Raw genomic sequence first — 17,717 nt, 5'->3', positions numbered from 1 at the left:
GTGATGCGGGAACGCCGAGTCCGGGTTTGGGGTGGGCGGCAGGTCGGCGCTCTTCGCTGGTCCCACCATGCCTGTGGCTGATAGCGCAGCTCTCGCGTCCTCGTGTTTGCACCGTGCAGGCGAGAGGCAGAAGTCAGCTGGCTTCCAGGCAGTCAGAGTAAATGTCACGCAGCGTCTGTGTGTTGATAAGCCAGCGGGCTCCTCGGAGAGCCCCCTCCGAGGAGGGAAGTTTTGCACCTAGCACAGTGCCTGAGTGCCAGTTAGCCGGTGTTTTCCACGACAGAGTCGACTTGAGAGACCTAGAAAGAAGGCCTGCTTTGCTGTGTGGTGGCAGAGGTATCGGGCCGCTTTCGAGGAACTCCGTGTTAGGTGTAGACAGAACCTCCAGCTCCTCGCGGGTCTCAGGGCAGCCGGAGAGCAGTCTTTGATTGATGCCCCATGAGGGCGGGTGGGTGGGTGTGTGTGAGCGCAGGGTCACAGATGTAGAGCCCGGCGAGCCCCGGGTGGAGACGAGCATTGGGCAAGCCCTGAAGGATGAAATAGCTTTTAGGCGCACAAGGTTGTTTCAGTGTCCTCGTCTCCAAGTTTTGAGCAGATTCAAAGCTGCAGAAGCGCTGTGGGCTGCGCATGGACAGCCACAGAGTCCTGGGCGGGAGGGGACCGGAAAAGAGAGGGGACCGGAAGGGGAGGAGACCGGAAGCGGGATGGGGACCGGAAGCGGGAGAGCCTATCTTGCGCCGCGCTGTGGCCCACGCACAGGCAGCTGTGGCCCATGCACAGGCAGTGGGAACTAGGATCCGGGGCTGTGGGAGGAGTGTCGGTGTTTGCGGTGATGGGTAAGGTGAGCTGGAGCTGAATCCAGGAGCGGCTTAGGGGCTGGGACTTCAGGGGCAGACGGCGGGGGGCGCTGCCGTGTGGCACAGGCAGGCGAGAGTGGGGGAGGGGAGGAGAAGAGGGGCGCAGGAGTCGGGGCTCAGGAAGGGATTTTCCTTTATTTCAGGGAGGCCGTGGAGGGTCTGCACCCGGGCACAGGCGTGGAAGCCCCTGTCTCGGCCTTCCCCACGCCTTCTGAGCTTCTTAGCACTTGGCGTTTCTGGGCCCTCCCTGCCTGTTCACTCTAATAGTCGCCTGGGCTTTCCACTCCTTGAGGCAAAAACATGTTTTCCTGCCCGTTCGGTGCCTCTGAGTGTTCTCAGGACTTACAAGGACTCGGCAGACGCCTGCTGTTGAGCACGCGGTCTCGTCCCACAGCAGTTAGAAACACTCTTGCCTTTGGGCACGGCGTTGATCAGAGGAGTCACCTCCGCATGCTGACGGTGCCCGATGAGAGGCCGGGGGCCCTGTGCAGTGTTTGCCGACGCTGGGCAGCGGGCTTGAGCTCACTGTCTGTGGCTCTTCCTCCCCGCCTCCCCGGGAGAGCCGGGCTAGCGAAGGTGCTCCCGGAATGTTCTTCGAGGCTTGGAGCCTTGAGCTGCCCAACGGGATGGAAATGTTGTCATCTAGTGTAACCGAGGAACTGAATTTTTAATTTCAAGTTTAAATTTAAAAAGCCACAGGTGGCCAGTGATGACCACATTGGATAGTGTGGTTCTGGACTGGGGCCCGCCTGGTCCTTATCGGCGCCCGGAGGCCCTGTGTGGGTCAGCTGAGCTGTCATGACAAGTGCCACACACTGGGGCTTAGACAATAGACACTTCTGTTCTCGCAGCTCTGGAGGCTGCAAGTTCAAGGTCAAGGCATCCACAGGTTTGCTTTCTGCTTGAGGCCTCTCTCCTCGGCTTGCAGATTGGCTGCCTGCTTGCTGTGTCCTCTCGAGGTCTTCTGTGCACGGGCACCCCTGTGTCGGTGGGCTCCAATGTTCCCCTTCTGAGGATACCTGTGACCTCAGATCAGGGTCCCCATAAGACCTTACTTAATATAATCACCCTTTGAAGGCCCTGTCTCCCGATAACTCACATTCTGAGGCACCAGAGGTCTGTCTGGCTTCAACGTAGGCATTTTGGGGGACACAATTCAGCCCTTAACAGCCGTAGTAGACCAAATGCTTCATCTAAATCTCACTCTCCCCTCCCCCCAACTCTGGTTAAAAATGAAGGAGGAAAAGAGCGTCTGAAGTTGCCACTAACAGTGTGCCCATCAGAAGTCAGCTTTATGGTGATGGGCCATTTCCTTCCTCCTCCTGATACACTCACGTCCGTGTGTTGGGTGGAGGGTTCAGGTCAGTGTTTAGAGGGTCTGAGGTGGGTAACCAGAGTGCTGGGTTCTCCCTGGGCCTAGCTAGATGTGGCCCCTGGTTGCAGGGGACGGTGGGCAGCCCGTCCTTGGTCCTGCAGTTGGTTTGCTGTAAAGCACGAACTGATGATTTGGCCGTCTAGGCCAGTGTCGGGCATTGACAGGGGACGGTGACTGTGGTGAGGACCTTGCAGTGCCTGGCCTTCCGAGCGTGCACCCCCCCCCCCCCCCCATGGAACACGCCCCTCCCCACCTTCCCTGCGGGCGGCTGCCTCATGCCCATTTGCACTGCAGGCCTGTTTTGGTGGAGCCTCTGGGGAGTCTGCGGGGTGCCTTCTGCCCCCTGCAGTCAGCCCCAGAACTGAGCCCGCTCTCAGCCGGTCTGGGCACTTGGAAAGCCCTGCTGGCAAGAAGGGCTGGGTCTGCAGTGGCCGCTCCCCGGCTTCTCCAGCCGGAGCCCTGACAGAATGTTGGCAGCAGCTCCCAGCCCGGGGCAGAGCCGTGTCCAAGAGCTGGAGGGAGCTGCTGACGTCAGCATGGGGCCGCGGCGGCCACGCCTCGCTGGCTGGCTCCGGGGCTGGAGCCCTCTGCCTTGCTTTCTGGCCGGGTCCAGGACACCAGCGTGGCGTTTTCAGTGGGGGGCAGACAGGCGGGTGCTTCTATGCCAGGGTGAGCCTCCGCCGGCCACTGTGTGGCTGCCAAAGCCTCTCTCCCGGTGCCCTGGGGGCGGGCCCTGCACTTAGCGTTGGGGTGTCTGCAGGCTGCAGCTGTAACTGCTGGGCTCCTGGGACCGGGGCCCGCCAGTCTCCACGCTCCACCATCGTGCCCGGGCGTGGCATGGGAAGTAGGCCCTTGCTTCCTGCCCAGGAGCCTCCGTCCTCGGGGATTTCTGCAGATGTGCGCGTGGCGTCCACCAGCTATTTTCAGCATTTCCAAAACCTGAAGGAGAGTTTACGTTATCTTTAATAAAGCTGCAGAGGCTAATTAAGACATCGAGTGTTCTTGCTTTTGGCAGGAATTACATATTATTCGTTAACTCAGGCCAATTAACAGCTCTGATCAGCATTCTTATTTTTTTTCTGTAAAAGTAAGACAAAAATTAAATAATAGTATGGAACGAATACTGTTCGTTTGGCAACTTTTTTAAACACGTGGAGGCTTCAACTAGGAGAAGGGAAGCAAATGGTGTTTTGGTTACACAGTGTGCCTCTCGGAGACGCACAGAGAGAGGAGTGTGCTGATACTTCAGAGCTTTCCCTAAAGTTGGGGAGCAAGGTTTCCTTTTCCTGCTGAAGGTCCTCTGCTTCCGGGCTGTGTCGACCTCCCTGTGGGAAGCCAGGTGTGGCTGGGGGTCTGGAAGCAGGTGTGGCTTCCCTGGTCTCCAGTGTCCTCACCCGGGCTAGCTCGGCCCCGACACACGTCCGTCTGACCCGAACTGCAGCCGTCTAACCCAGAACTGCAGCCGCGCTCGGCTCCACCTCCGGTTGTCACGAACGGGCAGCAGCGAGAACCGAGTCGGAGCCGAACCCTCTCCTTCTGCACCTGGTACTGCAGGTTGGGCTCGCGAACAGGAAGTTCTGTGGGGACTCTTCTCGGGGGGCCTCTCCAGCTTACGGGCACGGGAGAGACCATCCTTTTTAGTGGGTGAAATGTACTTTCTGCCTCGGACCCCCTGTATGTCTCCTTGCATGTGGTGGTTTCTCTTGCGTTTGTCAATAGCTTGTGTTCGTTTTCTTGTTTGGCCGGCTGTGCTTGGCTACCTCCGTGCATGTCTTTTCGGTGGTTTCTCTTTTGCATAAAGGTCAACTCTGCCTGAGTTCTGTTTCCGTTTGACTACCTTTCGTTTCTCCTTTTCCACTTGAGTTGCATTTGGTGACACGTGAATGGGTTGCGTAGGAAGTCTCGAAAGGAGGGAATTTCAGGGCTTGAATGCTGCAGAATGTGCACGGCGCCCGTGTCTCCTAAGGCACACCGGTGGCTTTGCCCTTTTTCAAACCCGACTTGTGGCTTGACTTTGACATTGATGGGCAGGGCATCTTCTTGGCACAGTGAAGGGTCCTGTGCATGGACCAGCCTCTGGCCCTCACACCCTCGCATGGGGGCCCCCCCAGGAGTGCTGAGCGGCTATGGAACATGTGTCGGTTGGTCCCGGTGGGGGCGCCCTGGGCCATGTCTTCCAATGTGTGTGTGAGGCTTCTGTGTTTTGGAAGTGGGAGGTGGGTTGGACCACATTGCCCCGCTGTGCTGGGACGGAACAGCTGGGCGGGTCCGAGGGCTTTCTCTCACGCCCTTAAACCCAGAAGCTAGCAACGCCCCAATGTCACTGGCTTCCCGGTGGGAGTTTCCAGGGCTCTTCTTAGCTTGCCTGGGGCCAGTCTTCCCTTGAAGAAACGCACCCCGGTCTGCACTGTCGGCTGACGCAGGCCGGCCTGCTGGACTCCATGCTTGCAGGCCCCAAGCTGGGAAGCCAGGGAGTGGCTTAACACTCCCAGAGGCACCAGCATAGTGATTTCAGTTCCGGAAGCCGGGTCCAAGACACAGGAGACGCACCGCTCGCTGGTGGCGAGGTCTTTCTGTGATTCCCGTTCTGCGCTGGTGTGACTTCCAGGCCTTGCACGCGCTGCACAACCGGGAGGCCCCACACGCATGAGCTGCTACATGTGGGAGGTGTGTGCAGCACGTGCGAGGTTTCCTCTTGAGGGTTTTCACTACTTCAGACCTAGGGCAACACAGCGTGGCTGTTTCAACGTTCCAGAGGCGCGTGTTGGTGTGCTCTGCCTAGTAACCGCACCAGAAGGCGGGGGTCCGACGGCCGCGTGTGCTGGGGGTCTGCGCCCGCCCCCGGTGCCGCCGCCGCAGCCGCCGCCGGTGAGCCCTGGTGGCTTCTCAGTGGAAGGGGCGGCGTAAAGCGCAACAAGGCACTTTTTTTCCCATTCATTCTCTTCAGCATTTAATACAGAATCATTGTACTCAGCATGAGAATTTTTAAAGTTGCTTAGATTTGTCATTAGACTGGACTTTACATACTGGTCATCTCTCGTGTGTGATCAATAAAATAACTGTAAACATCATAACAGAATTAGTGTTCCCAGGTCCTCTCCCGGAAACAAGAAGAAAATGAAACGGAATCTCACTTGTGACCTTCTTAACGCAGCCTGCCGTTCCCCGCCGGCGCTCTGCAAACAGGGACGGGCGCAGCCCCCACCCGCCTGGTCCCCGCGCCGGTTCCTCGGAGCTGGCACGTGGCAGGTGCTTGCTGTGCAGGAGCCTCTGCCTCCCGGTTCTTTCAGGGTTTGAAACACCTCCTTTCCGGTTTGGTCATTTCTTCCCCACCCAACCTGACAGCTTTTTCAGTTAAAAAGGGGTGCAGATTATTCTTGTTTGGGCCACATTCTGGGAGCGTCTCCCCGTCGGAGAAGCGTCCGGAGAGAGCGTGGCTGAGGGCAGGCCTGGGGCGGGGGTGTGCTGGCAGGTGCCCGAGCCTCTCGCCGTGGACTCTGCGTATGTGGGCGTGTTCCAACCGGAAGCAGTGGCCCCCTGGGTCTGCCTTCGTGGTTGTCATTGCTGCGACCCTGTGAGCTCACGGTCCTGTCTTCTGACCGGCACCTCGGGGGCACGTCCCCCTGCCTGCTGCCTGGGGTTCTGCACCCTGCTGCAGTCCGCAGGGTGGCTCTCTCCGGGCAGGGCTGTCCCCACAGCGATGCTGTGTCTTTGTCCACTCTTCAGAGTGTCTCTGAGCGTCTGCTGGGCGCCCAGCGCTGAGTTAGGTGGACTGTGTGTCGTCTAGTTGTCCAGTCGTCTGCGTCTCGCACTGACAGTGCGCACCCTGGTGTTTCGATGCGAGCACGTAGATCAGGAGGACGAGAGCACCAGCTACAGAGACCCACCGCTAGACACGGAAGGGTCTGCTGGCCCCGGGCCACACTGTCACCTGGATGGGTGGATGGATGGGCCCCAGGGTCTCGGCTTTCTGCACACCACCTGTGTGAAGGACAACGGAGCGTCTCCTTTCTCTCATTGTTGGTGGGGGTGGAAAATCATCACTTCCCTTCTGCACGTGTTAAAGGTCAGAACGTATCGAGTGTGCCGTCATAAACTCGAGGTAACTCTTTCCTCCCGCCTCTCCCCGTCAACAGCGGGTCCGCTTTTATGCTTCCCGGGGTTTTCTGCGAGTGGGATAATACGTTGCGTGTGTCTGTCGGCTGGCTCCCCTCGCTGCACACGGCGACCCCAGCACCGTCCGCGGGGTCCGCGCCAGAAGCCTGTTCGTGGGCTGGGACCCCACCGCACGGGAACACGCGCTTTGTCCCTCGGTCTGCTGGCGCGGGCCTGGGTGGTTTCTGGGTTTTGGCTTTTGCATCGTCAAGCTGAGAACATACCTCATGTCAGCGATACTTTGAACTTAGCTTCCTCCCCAGCCTCCCTCTCTGCAAAGTGGGTTCAGTAGGATTCATTTTTACTTTCTCCCCTTCGTGCGCATTACGGCGACGAAGAGCAACAGGAGTGACCGTTTCAGGCCGGACCAGGGATCCTCCCAGGCAGTGACGCCCTCGGGTGCCAGAGCCATGGTAGTGCCTTCGGGTCTCCGGTTTCAAAAGCCAAGGTGGTGCGGACGCCCTCTTTGGGGGATGTCAGGGCAGCCCGAGGACCGGCTTCTGAGAGAGGCCACCCGTGTGAGCGGGGCTGCAGGCTCCCAGGGGACCCTGGAGTCTGCCCTGGGGAAGGCTGGCGGGTGGCAAGGGAAGGCGCGGAGGTCTCCAGCAAACCAGGGGAGAGCAGGTGTGAGGTTTCTGCGGCAGCTCGGAGAGAGTCTGGCTGTCGGGAGTTGCTCCCTCCACCCCACGCTGGGTTCGTCGTGAAGTGTAGCCGTGGGGCGATTCCTGGTGCCTTTCTGGGCTTGTTCCTTATCATTTATCGCCCTTCCCACAGCAGCTCCTAGGAAAGGCCCGTGCCTCTCTGCCCACACCCTCTTCCCTTCTGAGGGCTCCTGGGTAGTATCTGGAGTTGCTTCCGCGGCTCCTTCCAGCCCGGGCTGGCCGGACGGGGCCTGCAGGACCCAGGGGTGAGGGGGGCGGGTCTGCAGGCCTGAGCTTCCTAGTCCCTTCCTCCCCGGGCACTGAGCTGGGCTTTGCTCTTCCTTTTCCCACCGACAACCAGCGCTAGCACTTCCGTACGTCGGGTTCCCTCCGTGTGCCCAGACTGTTCCTTTCCCTGTGGGAGTGAAACATTCTTGCTCAGCTGGAGTCTAAAGAGATGGCAGTCTTTAGAGAAGTATTTCCTGGACGCTTGACTGAGCGTGGCCCTTGGGCTGCCTGCTGGGATCTCATTCTGCTCTGTGACCCGTCGACCCACGGACGGGCGCCGGCGCTGGCAATTGCCAGAGGGCAGCTTGGCGACCCCTCTAGTCTCCGCTGTCGCACATCTGATGACGTGCTTACGGGCAGATTCTATTTCTCAGCGTCCCCAGGGTCTTGTGGGCACTCGATGCTGTGTCCCCCGTCTCGGGAATAGATGCGAGCTTCCTGCCCGAGTGACAGGTGGTTTCACCGGTGGCGTGGGGCACGTGGTGCGCAGCGGTGGGCGTGGGGACAGGCCGGGGGTGTGGGCGTGGGATTGGTACGGCTCGGCCACTGACAGGATGTGTCCCGAGTGAGCAGTGTGGGGTGACAGACAGGTTCCTGGCTTCAAGGAGAAATGGTGACACTCTTCCCGTGGGCAGAGAAGAGGGAGGACGAGCTTGGGTGAAATGTTGAGCCCGTCTTGTGCTGAGCCGGCTGCTCTGAGAACTGTGGGGTTGGCCTCTCCACCCCTGGGCGTGCCTGCTGCCGGGGTGCGGGGTGAGGGCAGGGTGAGGGCCTGACGTCTCCTGCTCCAGCTGGGCAGGACCCGGGGGTGGGGCGTGGAGAAACACGGGAGGCATGAGAGTCTGCTGCCCTGGCGCCTCGGGGAAAGAGGCTCAGAGAAGAGTTTCCTTGGGGAGAAGCAGAGCAGGTCGGCGTGAGTGAGTGTCCTTGTTCGAGGGAATCTAAAAGTTTTTATGCTTTGTGTCTTCAAACTTCTTTTTAAAGTTTTAAGGTCAGCCTGGGATTTAGCATAAAGATAGTTTACTAAGAACTCAGTGAAGTGTTTTCCAGTTTGTATTTAGCAGTGGGGGATTCTGACCCTCTTGACTTCAGTGGTGCAGGCTGTGGCGGTGGGACCCTCCCCTTCTGCGTGCTGTGCGGGGGGCGGCCCGGGGTCTGGGGGGGGGGGCCTGTCCTGTCTGTCTTGTGCGGGAACTCCGGCCCAGCTGGTCTCACGGGGTGAGGGGGGTGTGGGGGTGGTCCTGCTGCGTGTGGCTAGAAACCCCGCTGACACTTGGTGATTCCTGCCCTTCTCATCCCTGTGTCTCCAGGCCTGTCGACCACTTGGTCTCAGAACTCCCGGACCCAGCACAGGAGAAGCTCCTGCTCCAGACCCGAGGACCGGAAGCCCTCCGAGGTAACTTCCCGAACGCCGGCGTGGCTGCATGCTGGACTCGCGTGTGCGTGAGAACATGCGACAGCACACACCCCTGAGGCGGATGACTGATGTCGGCCTGTGAATCTTGGGCAGGACGCTCGACCTTCCTGTGCCTCGGTTCCCAGCTCTGTCAGAGGTCACGCGGGTGTGCGCCGCGGGGCGCTCCTGGAGGTCGGGGGGTCCGCGGGGAGGACGCGGGGAAGGCAGGGCTGAGAGAACGGCCGCCGTCACCGTCGCTGACCGCGGCCTCCGCTTCCTTCTCCGCTCCCTCCCCGCCGGCCCCAGCCGCCCGTCCTCTGCCCCGGACACCGGGGGTCCGGCTGCCTGCCCAGCACTGCCAGCCTCGCGTTAGTTTTGGCCCTAAGTCTGCGGCTTACTTGGCAGCAGCGGTGTGATTCTGGGAGTTGAGTTTTGGGCAGGACGCCGAAGGCCCCTCCCCCTCTCCTCCAGTTTGTTTGTTTGTTTGTCCTGTGCCCCCCCCCATTCCCTGTGTTGTCATCCGTCTGCCTGTCTGTCGTTTTTCCTCTGTCCGTTGGTTAACGTTATTTTTAGGCGCATTTCTCTGCTGGCCTTGGTTGATGAGGGGCTCCTGCCAGGCCTGAGACCTGTTTCCTCTGAACGCCTTTGCTGGGCTCTGAGGGTTTAAGCCACTGAAGAAAAGTCGTTTGAGTTTGTCCCGGTTTTCCCGGGAGCAGGCTGCAGGCCAGGGTCCGGTTCGGTCCCTGGGGTTTGCGCTGCCTCCTGGGGGTGGGAGTGGCCTCTCAGACCGCATTGCCCACGGCACCTCTTCTCCCGCTGACACGGGTGGTGCCGGCCGCCGAGCTGGCGTGCAGGAGGCAGTCTCCCTCCATGAGGAAGGGGTCCGCATCCCTTAGAACTGTGGAAACCTCCCAGGAGACTGTCGCCTCCATCCATTCCGGGCTCTGTCCCGTGGCACCGGCGCTGCCCCCTCCCCTTCGACTCCCTGTGCTGCTCCCGAGGCCCCCGCCGCCTTTCCCACACTCACACGGGCTCCTGTGGCTTCAGGGCAGGAGGCCGGTGGGCGGCGGGGGCGGGGCTGGAACCTGGCACCAGCAGCAAGGGGGGCTGAGAGCAGCGTAAAGGGTGTTGCCTTGTCCCTGATCCATGTTTTCTTCCAGCTTTTTCCTAAAATTTCTGCGTTCTAACACCTTTATACCTAAAGCACTGACACTGAACTCTGCCGGGATCGTGGGCATTGGTGTCCATTGGGGACACTGGTTTCGGTGTCTGGCCACCCCCTTCCCAGTCTGCTAGCAGGCTACCTCTTCTCTTCTTGTGGCTTCAGCTTGAATTTCCTTCTTTGGAAAACTCCTGATTTTTTTTTTTATCTTACAAGACTTAGTCGGAATGCCTTTTCTTTTCTTGTTAACTATGATTCTTGACGATGTGGACCTGTGCCTTTGTTGTAAAGGGCTTGTCCTTGCGGGGGGTGGTACTCATGCTTTCACGGAGGGTGCGAGCCGGCTCCAGTGTTCCCGGGACTGGGGTCGAGGAGCAGTGTGCGGGGGAGGCCAGTGTGCAGGGGAGGCCAGCGCCAAACAGCAGGCTCAGGCACTGCCCCAGACTCGGCCGCGGCGAGGTTTGTTAACGCGATCGCCAGCCTGAAAAGCCCCCAGGAGAAACAAGCGGGGACCTCTTCGCAGGTCTGCCCTGTGAACCGCGCTCCGCAGCCCAAGAAAGAGCTCCCTGTCCCCTTTAGAAGAGCGAGTTCAGCACTGTGACTTGTGTAAACAGAGGGGTCCCAGACGCAGGCTCGAGCTGTGCCAAATGCCAGTCTGGGCTGGCGCTGATGCCGGGCCGGAGCTTCCTTCTGTCTCCCCGAGACCGTCCTGGACTGGGGTCAAGCACAGGCTGGGAGACAGTGCCCGGCTCCCGCCCCTGTCGGGAGTGGGGGTGGGGCGTTGCTGTGTCCCCCTGGGCCCGTGACACAGGAGTGAGGGCCCGTCCTGGCAGCCAGCACCCTTGAGCCTCGTGGGTCTGCTCTTCGCAGGCCGAGAGAGGGCAGTGCCTTGCTTCCTTTCCTCCCCCTCCCCCTCCTCACACAGACGCCGCCTCGCTCGTAGAGACTGTCCGTGCAGGGGAAGGCCTGCCAGCATGTGCGTGCTGAAGGCCCACGCTGGGGCTGGGCTCCACTGGTCTGTCCCCCCCTGCGCTTGCCCGGCACGACCGCCCAGATGCCTGGCCCCACGCCGGCCCCCGGGGGCCTGGGCTGGGAGGTGGCCGCCTGAGGGCAGAAGCGGAGGCCCTGGCGGTGCTGGGATTGGGTTTGAAGTTGCTCCGTGGTTGGTGGAGCTTTGTTCCTTAAATATCTGCCAAAAGTGCGGTTTTGAGTGAAACCCCTCCCCCAGGGATCTCCGTGCCCAGGTTTCCGCAGCCCTCGGGGACTCGAGAGTTTGGGGAAGTGGCCTTGCCGCCGGTGCTGCTGCGGCGTGGCCGCGGCCTCTGGGGTGGGGCACGTGAGCCTCAGGCCAGGGCATGGCCGACTCCGGCTGTGCTGTCCCAGGCCAGGCCAGGCCGGCGGTCTGTCGGTCCAGTGACCTTGTTTCGTGGCAGCGCCATGGCAACGCTGCCGCCTCCTGCGCTCTGGGTGCGAGAAAACAAATATGCAGCGGCAGTGGCCCTGTCTCTCCCCTTCCAGGTGTTTCGGACGGACCTGATCACCGCCATGAAGCTGCACGACTCCTACCAGCTGAACCCGGATGAGTACTATGTGTTGGCAGACCCCTGGCGGCAGGAGTGGGAGAAGGGGGTCCAGGTGCCAGTGAGCCCAGGGACCATCCCGCAGCCTGTGGCCAGGTAGGCGCGCCCGGGGTCAGCGCCTGCCGCCCGCCCGCCCCCAGGGCTCCCTCCCCCGGGTCCCCAGGGGACACGGGGTAGAGACGCATGCCGGGCCCAGAGGGCGGGGACCGGCAGGCCCGTGGGCCCCCAGCACTGACTGGCGTCCCGGCCACCTGGGGGAGGCACTGCGCTCTCAGCAGGTGCTGGGTCTCACCACTGGAGGGACTGGCTCGGGTGGGGCTCGGACCAACCCCACCCCCAACCCCCCGTGTCCCGCACTCGCGCCTCCGTCCTCAGCCCCGCACACACGCTGCGCGGCAGCGCTGCTCGCAGGGGTGTGTGGCCTTGGGCGCCCACCAGGGTGGCTTCCTGGACCCCACGGCGGTCGCTCCCTTTGGAGGACAGGTGTGTGGGGGCCAGGCTAGTGGAGAGGGCGGACTTGGCCACTTCTTCCTGCGGGCTTTTGTGGCTTTGCCTATAAACCACCTTCTCCCTCGAGCCCTCGGGGGTCAGGCCCTCAGCGGCTCAGCTCCGTGCGGGCCGCCCCCGGTTTGCTCCTGTCTCCGGCCAGCCCCGCTCCCTGGGCCCCGCCGGCCGGGCCCTCGCAGGGAGGGCGGGTGGGTGCCCTGCGCCGCCTGCGCCGGCCTCTCTGCTGGGGCCTCGGTCAGCTGCCTGCCCTGCGGACGGCGGCTGCCGCTCACCGTCCCTGGTGTGGACGGGACTCGCCCCTCGGGCCTCCCCCACGCCGCCTCTCCAGGCACCTGAGCGGGTTGGATTTGATTATTGCCCGTGGCATCTCTGCAGCAAACAACCACAGAGATTCGTGGGTTTAAGTGGCCGATTGGATAGCCTCCGGGGGCCAGGTTCCTGGCTGCGGGCGGGGTTTGTCACCTGGCTCTCGGGGACGGATACGTGTCTGCCTTAGAGGTCGCGTCCGGGGCGTGACCCCGGCTCAGCGACCCCCAGCCGGAGATTTTCACCCATTTGTCCGTTTCACGGGGGAGCCCAGTGCACAGGCCGTCGGCCTGAACACACATTGTAGATGTTTGCAGCCGAAACCCCGCTGGGTCCAGTCGTAGGAGAACCAGCTGTTGGGTCCGCCCGTCTCAGCGCCCCGCACAACGAGACCACCCTAGTAACGAGGGGGGTGGTGCCCGGGCAGAGTCCGCAGACGGCTCGGTGGCGGTCACGTGAACTGCTGACAGGGAGCTGCGGGCTGCGGGCCAGGAGGACCCGGTCGTCTCGGCTGCCCTCCTGGCCTCAGGGCAGGGCGTGGCGGACCATCCTCCTCCATGCGCTACTTGGGGACCCAGGGCTCGGGCGAGGGGAGAGGGGACCCGTGGCCCCGTCCCCGAGTGGACGCGGGGAGAGCCCCGGCCCGGCTCACACTCGGGTGCTGAGACCCCCGAGTAACGCTGACCTTGCTTGGGCAGCGGCTTCTCCCGTGGTCTTGCCGCACGGGCTGTGCCCGCGCTCGCTCCTCGGGGGTGCTGACAGCCCGGGGCGCGGCCTCCGGCGCAGCGGGCAGGCCGGGCGGGTGACGCGCTGTGGCGGGTGGCCCGGCACACTCGGCGGGCGCGGCGGCTGAGCCCGGGGAAGGCGCTGGGGTTCCGCTGCGCTGACTTACTTCACTCGGGTCTCTTCCTATTGGGGGCTGTGAGGACTCGCACTCAGTGTTGTCAGTGTGGCGCTGGGGGCGAAGCCTGTTCAGCCAGTGACGACCTTGGTCTTAGGTGGAGGCGGGGTCTCCCGCGGGGCCTCCGGTCAGACGTCCGCGCTGTCCGCGGCAGAGACGGTGACCCGGCCGCCTGGACTCTCGTTCCGCAGGGTTGTGTCGGAAGAGAAGCCCCTCGTGTTCATCAGGCCCAAGAAACACATCGTCTCCTCAGGCCCCGAGCCCCCTGAGCTGGGCGGCGTGGGCCTCCGCGTGCTGGCCGACGGCGTGTGCCGCTACGACCTCAACGACATGGACGCCGCCTGGCTGGAGCTGACCAACGAGGAGTTCAAGGAGATGGGTGAGGGCCCCCCCACCCCGTCCTGTCTGCACACTCGGGCGCTGAGGGTCCCCTGTCGTGTGGGCTTGGTGTGAGGGACCGTGAGGGCTGGTCTGCGTCGGTGCTGTGGGCTGAGGGAGGGCGCAGGTGCCCGCCCGCAGTCCGGTGCAGAGCCGGTCCCCACGGGGTGTTTGTGGTCGGTTTCAGATCCCACCCCGCCCCCCCGCCCCCCTGAAGGACGGAGGCTGTGGTTTTGTCTGGTGTCGCTCCATGAGGTCAGCACAGGGCCGGCACGGGCTGCATGCTCACGGCTGCCCCCGCCCCACCGGCTGGGAGCTGCCGTGGGGACTCGGCCGGGGACGTCGGTGTTTTGATACACGACAGGACCTTCCTCGCGGTTCTTTCTCTTGGGCATTCGTGGCCAGGGTGTTAGCAAGCCGAGTGGCTGTTTCCCCATAAAGCTGCTCTGAGGTTTTCAGAACGCTCTTGGAGGAGAGGTGAACGCCGCGTTTCAGCTTCGTACCACACAGCCCCGCTCTGGCAGCTCTGCAGAGGGCAGGGGTGCGCTGGCCGGGCGGGGCGCCCATGTCCTGCTGGAGGGCACAGTGGAGACGCGGGCGCCAGCTGGGGGGTTGAGTTGTGAGAGTCCTGGGCTGCAGCTTCCGACTGGAAGGCAGTGCCCAGCCCCGCAGGTACCCAGTTGTGTAGCGTACACGGAACACACGCTTGTACCGGTCTTTTAATGGTGGAAAGTGATGGAAGGGCGCGGGATTGCATCTCACAGCCAGCGGTGCTCCCCGAGCCGGCAGGAGGGGGTGAGGCGGAAATGCCCGGCCCGCACGGACAGTCCGGCTCTGGGCGGGGCTCGCCGTGCCGGGCGGCCTTCTGGAATACGTGGTCAGAGCTGACCACAGTGTCGGCTCTGGTGTGTCTCCTCTGGTTTTTAAAAAACCTAAGAAGTGTGAATTTGACAGTTCTGACTTCACGATAGTGCACAGAAGTTGTGGCTGGCTCCGAAGAGATTTCTGTTGTTTCTCGCCACGCCAGTGTTCTGGGCGAGCCGTGTTTGCAGCTCGTGTCTCCCTCCTGCACGGGTGTGTTCGTGGCGGGAGGTTCGGGCTCCGTCCACAGGTGGAAGGAGGCAGGAGTCTCCCCCAGCGCTGGCTGTAACCATGACAACCACTGGAAATGTCGCTCACTCTTGCCCGAGACGGCATTGCGTTGGACTCACGATGAGAGGTCTGGTCTCCCTCCCTTCAGCACTCCCAGTGGTTTGGCCTCTGGTGGGTCCGCCGAACTGTGCGTCTCACCTTGGTTCTTAGGGTGAGGGGGAGGAGCCGCTGCCAGCACCCACTCCCGGTGCTCACAGTGGCATCCGTTTCGAGCGCCGTGAAAAGCAGCAAGTGAAGACTGTTTTCCAAAAACATTCACACCGGAATCCAGGGCTGTGGATTCCGAGTCACTTCTGTGACCTGATCGCTTGTGTTCAGCACCGCAGCGAAGTGACCGTCCTGGATCCCTGCTGGGTTCATCCTGTGCTCCTCTACTTCCCACACTGCACCCCGGGCTGCGCCCGACCGGCTGGCTGCAGAGAGGACTCCGCCTGCCTTTCCATTCCGGCACCCTTCCTTGGAGGGGCGGGGCGGGGCGCTCGGGACGGGTGGCCTGCCCTGTCGCCTGCTCCTTGTGCTGAGCTCCTCCCGCCCAGAGGCCCACCACGGTCGCCGGGTGGTGCGGTGGGAATGGGCGTGCTAACCGGGCCGGCCTCTCCCCCAGGGATGCCCGAGCTGGACGAGTACACGATGGAGCGCGTGCTGGAGGAGTTCGAGCAGCGCTGCTACGACAACATGAACCACGCCATCGAGACGGAGGAGGGCCTGGGCATCGAGTACGACGAAGACGTCGTGTGTGACGTCTGCCAGTCGCCAGACGGCGAGGACGGCAACGAGATGGTGTTCTGCGACAAGTGCAACATCTGCGTGCACCAGGTACGCGGGGCGCTGCCCCGGGGCCCGGGCTCCCGCTGTCCCCAGCCAGTGCTCCCCGTGGTTGAAGTATTTCTTGCCGCCGTGGCAACCAGAAGAATAGGTTCCTTTGTGGGACTCTCTTCCTTCACGTGCTCTCCTTCTGCCCACGGAAGTCGGGCTTCCTTACTCACGAGAACGCGGGAGCCCCCCGCCCCGCCCCAGCCCCGCCTTGAGGTGTCGAGCGCACTGAGAAAGCCTTGACGGGGTGGTGGTGAGCTGGTGGCGCTGGTCTCCCCGGGGTCACCGGAGCGAAGGGCCACGAGCCGGGGGCGGGGCGCGGAGCGGCCGCAGCTGGCCCTGCTGCAGTTCTGGAGACGGGGCGTCTGAGCCCGGCCGCTGCCCGGGCTCAACACCCGTTCGTTCCCCGGACCGGAGCTGCACGCTGCCTTTGTCTTGGGTTGTCCCCACCATGGGTGCCCTCGCTCTCAGCTGGCGTCTTCTCAGAAGGACGCCGGTCCAGCTGTGGGGTTAGGGGACCGTGGCTGAGCCGACAGCCTCCGCGGCGACCCTGTTCGCCGACACACCGCGTGCCAAGGTCTGGGTTAGGGCCGTGGCACAGCCTTGTGGGGTGCAGCCTCACCCACGACACCGGCTCAGGTGTTCGTGTGTGAGCTGAGCTGCTGGGAAGAGGGGAGGGTGCTCTTTCCTGGGACCTGCCTCCCTCCCCTCCCTGGTGGAGGCCCGTGGGCCTCGGTGGCTGCCGGCTGCCTCCCTGGACGGGTAGATCCTTCCTCAGCCTTCGCTGTGGATGGACACTGGGCAACTTGAAAAGCTTGGGACCGTCTCAGCCCTCGCGGCCTCTTCCGTTTGTTTGCCTGTTTGTTTCCAGTGCCGCGATGAAGGGAGCCGGCCGTCTGTGGGGACGCACGCTCATGCGCCTCCCGGGGTCTGAAAGGCTTCCCCGGGCGCTTGCTCTGGATTCACCTGTTGACGCCGGGATGTGCAGACTGGCTCGGACTCGGGTGGGGCTTGCTCGGGCGAGCTCTCGGGCGACTGTCCTCTTTAGAGGGACACGTCTGCCTCGGCTTCCCGCTGCCGCGGGCCTGACTGCCCGTCCCGTCCCGTCCTGCTTACTCTGCCAGGCGGGCGGGAGGTGCATGTCTCTCCCCTGAGTCCTGCGGGGCCGTCTCAGCTCTGGGTCTTTGGGTGCCCGGGCAGCTGCCGAGGGGTGGCCGGGCGTCCGTGTGGCGGTGGCGTCCTGCCGGCCTCTGAGCGGCGAGGCGGCCCTCGTTGTGGTGCCGCACCCCGGGCGACACGGCCGTCTCACCGGGTGGCTGTTTCACTCTCCCCCCGCCCCGAGAAAAATTTTGTTTGGGGTTCTGTTTGGAAACTTCTTGAACCCCCCGTTTCTCCGGTGAGTTAACTGGTGTCAGGGCCCCCACTGTGGGTGGGGGGGGCCCTGGGCTGCCCACCGCTGCCTGGTCCTGCCCCGGCAGCCACTGCGGCCCCCTCCTTACTCTCGCCTTGTGGCTCGTTTTTCCTCCTAGGTGATGTTCTTCGTGGCTTGACTTTAAGGCATATTCCATTTAATCTTTTAATTTTGTTTAGACTTTCTGTTCCAGTAAAAAAAAATTACCTCTCCAAATGTCGTTCTCCAGAATGCTTGATAGAAACCTTCTAGTATTTGAAACCTTAATCGTGCCACTTGGCTCTCTAAGCCTCCCCCCCCCCTGGGGTGGCCTGTGTTGACAGTGGCTCATTCACGGCTCCCACCTCGTGCCCTGAGCTCTGGGCCCCTTGCAGCCTCACCGCGCTGCACCCTTGTCCTGCGGTTTCCTCCGCGAGTCCTGGGCTCGGTGTGCCCAGGGCCGCGCTTTTCCTGTCTGGAGCGTTGGAGCTGCGCGCCGCCTGTCTCCCAACTTCCTGGCGTGGGGGTCGTCTGAGGACAGAGGGCTGCAGTCCGTGTTGTCCGGAGGCTCTGACTGTGCTCCCGGTGCCACTGTGGTTTTGCTCCTTGGCTGATTGGACCTCGGCCTTTTCTCCCTTTGGAGCACCTTAGTGACGGCCGTGGTGATGGCCTTGACTGCTACAGTGTTGCTGTGCTGTGTAGTGTTGCTGTCTTGTGCAAGGCAGGCTGTCGGGATCAGCGGAAGAGACCAGATTCTCCTTGTGCAGAAAGTCTCCCTTTTTGGGCCGATCAGGATCCTCTCAGGGGTGTTGGCTC

At 62.4% G+C, this 17,717-nt stretch overlaps 1 protein-coding gene across 4 annotated transcripts in view; it reads left to right on the top strand.

The window, feature by feature from the left end:
• JADE1 (jade family PHD finger 1) overlaps window positions 1–17,717 on the top strand; it is a 53,615-nt gene that overhangs the window by 17,435 nt on the left and 18,463 nt on the right. For all 4 annotated transcript variants that reach the window (XM_045830943.1, XM_045830940.1, XM_045830942.1 and 1 more), the window contains exons 3-6: window positions 8,627–8,712; window positions 11,393–11,550; window positions 13,360–13,547; window positions 15,303–15,514. In XM_045830943.1, coding sequence (XP_045686899.1) covers window positions 8,627–8,712; window positions 11,393–11,550; window positions 13,360–13,547; window positions 15,303–15,514 — 644 coding nt within the window. The remainder of the gene's footprint in view (window positions 1–8,626; window positions 8,713–11,392; window positions 11,551–13,359; window positions 13,548–15,302; window positions 15,515–17,717) is intronic.

Source organism: Phyllostomus hastatus, unplaced genomic scaffold (assembly GCF_019186645.2).
Source record: "Phyllostomus hastatus isolate PE091 unplaced genomic scaffold, TTU_PhHast_1.1 phas_contig_159, whole genome shotgun sequence".
In the NCBI taxonomy this organism is placed as follows: domain Eukaryota; kingdom Metazoa; phylum Chordata; class Mammalia; order Chiroptera; family Phyllostomidae; genus Phyllostomus; species Phyllostomus hastatus.
The sequence above is the reverse complement of the archived record's forward strand: the minus strand, read 5'-3'. Positions and strand labels throughout refer to the sequence as shown.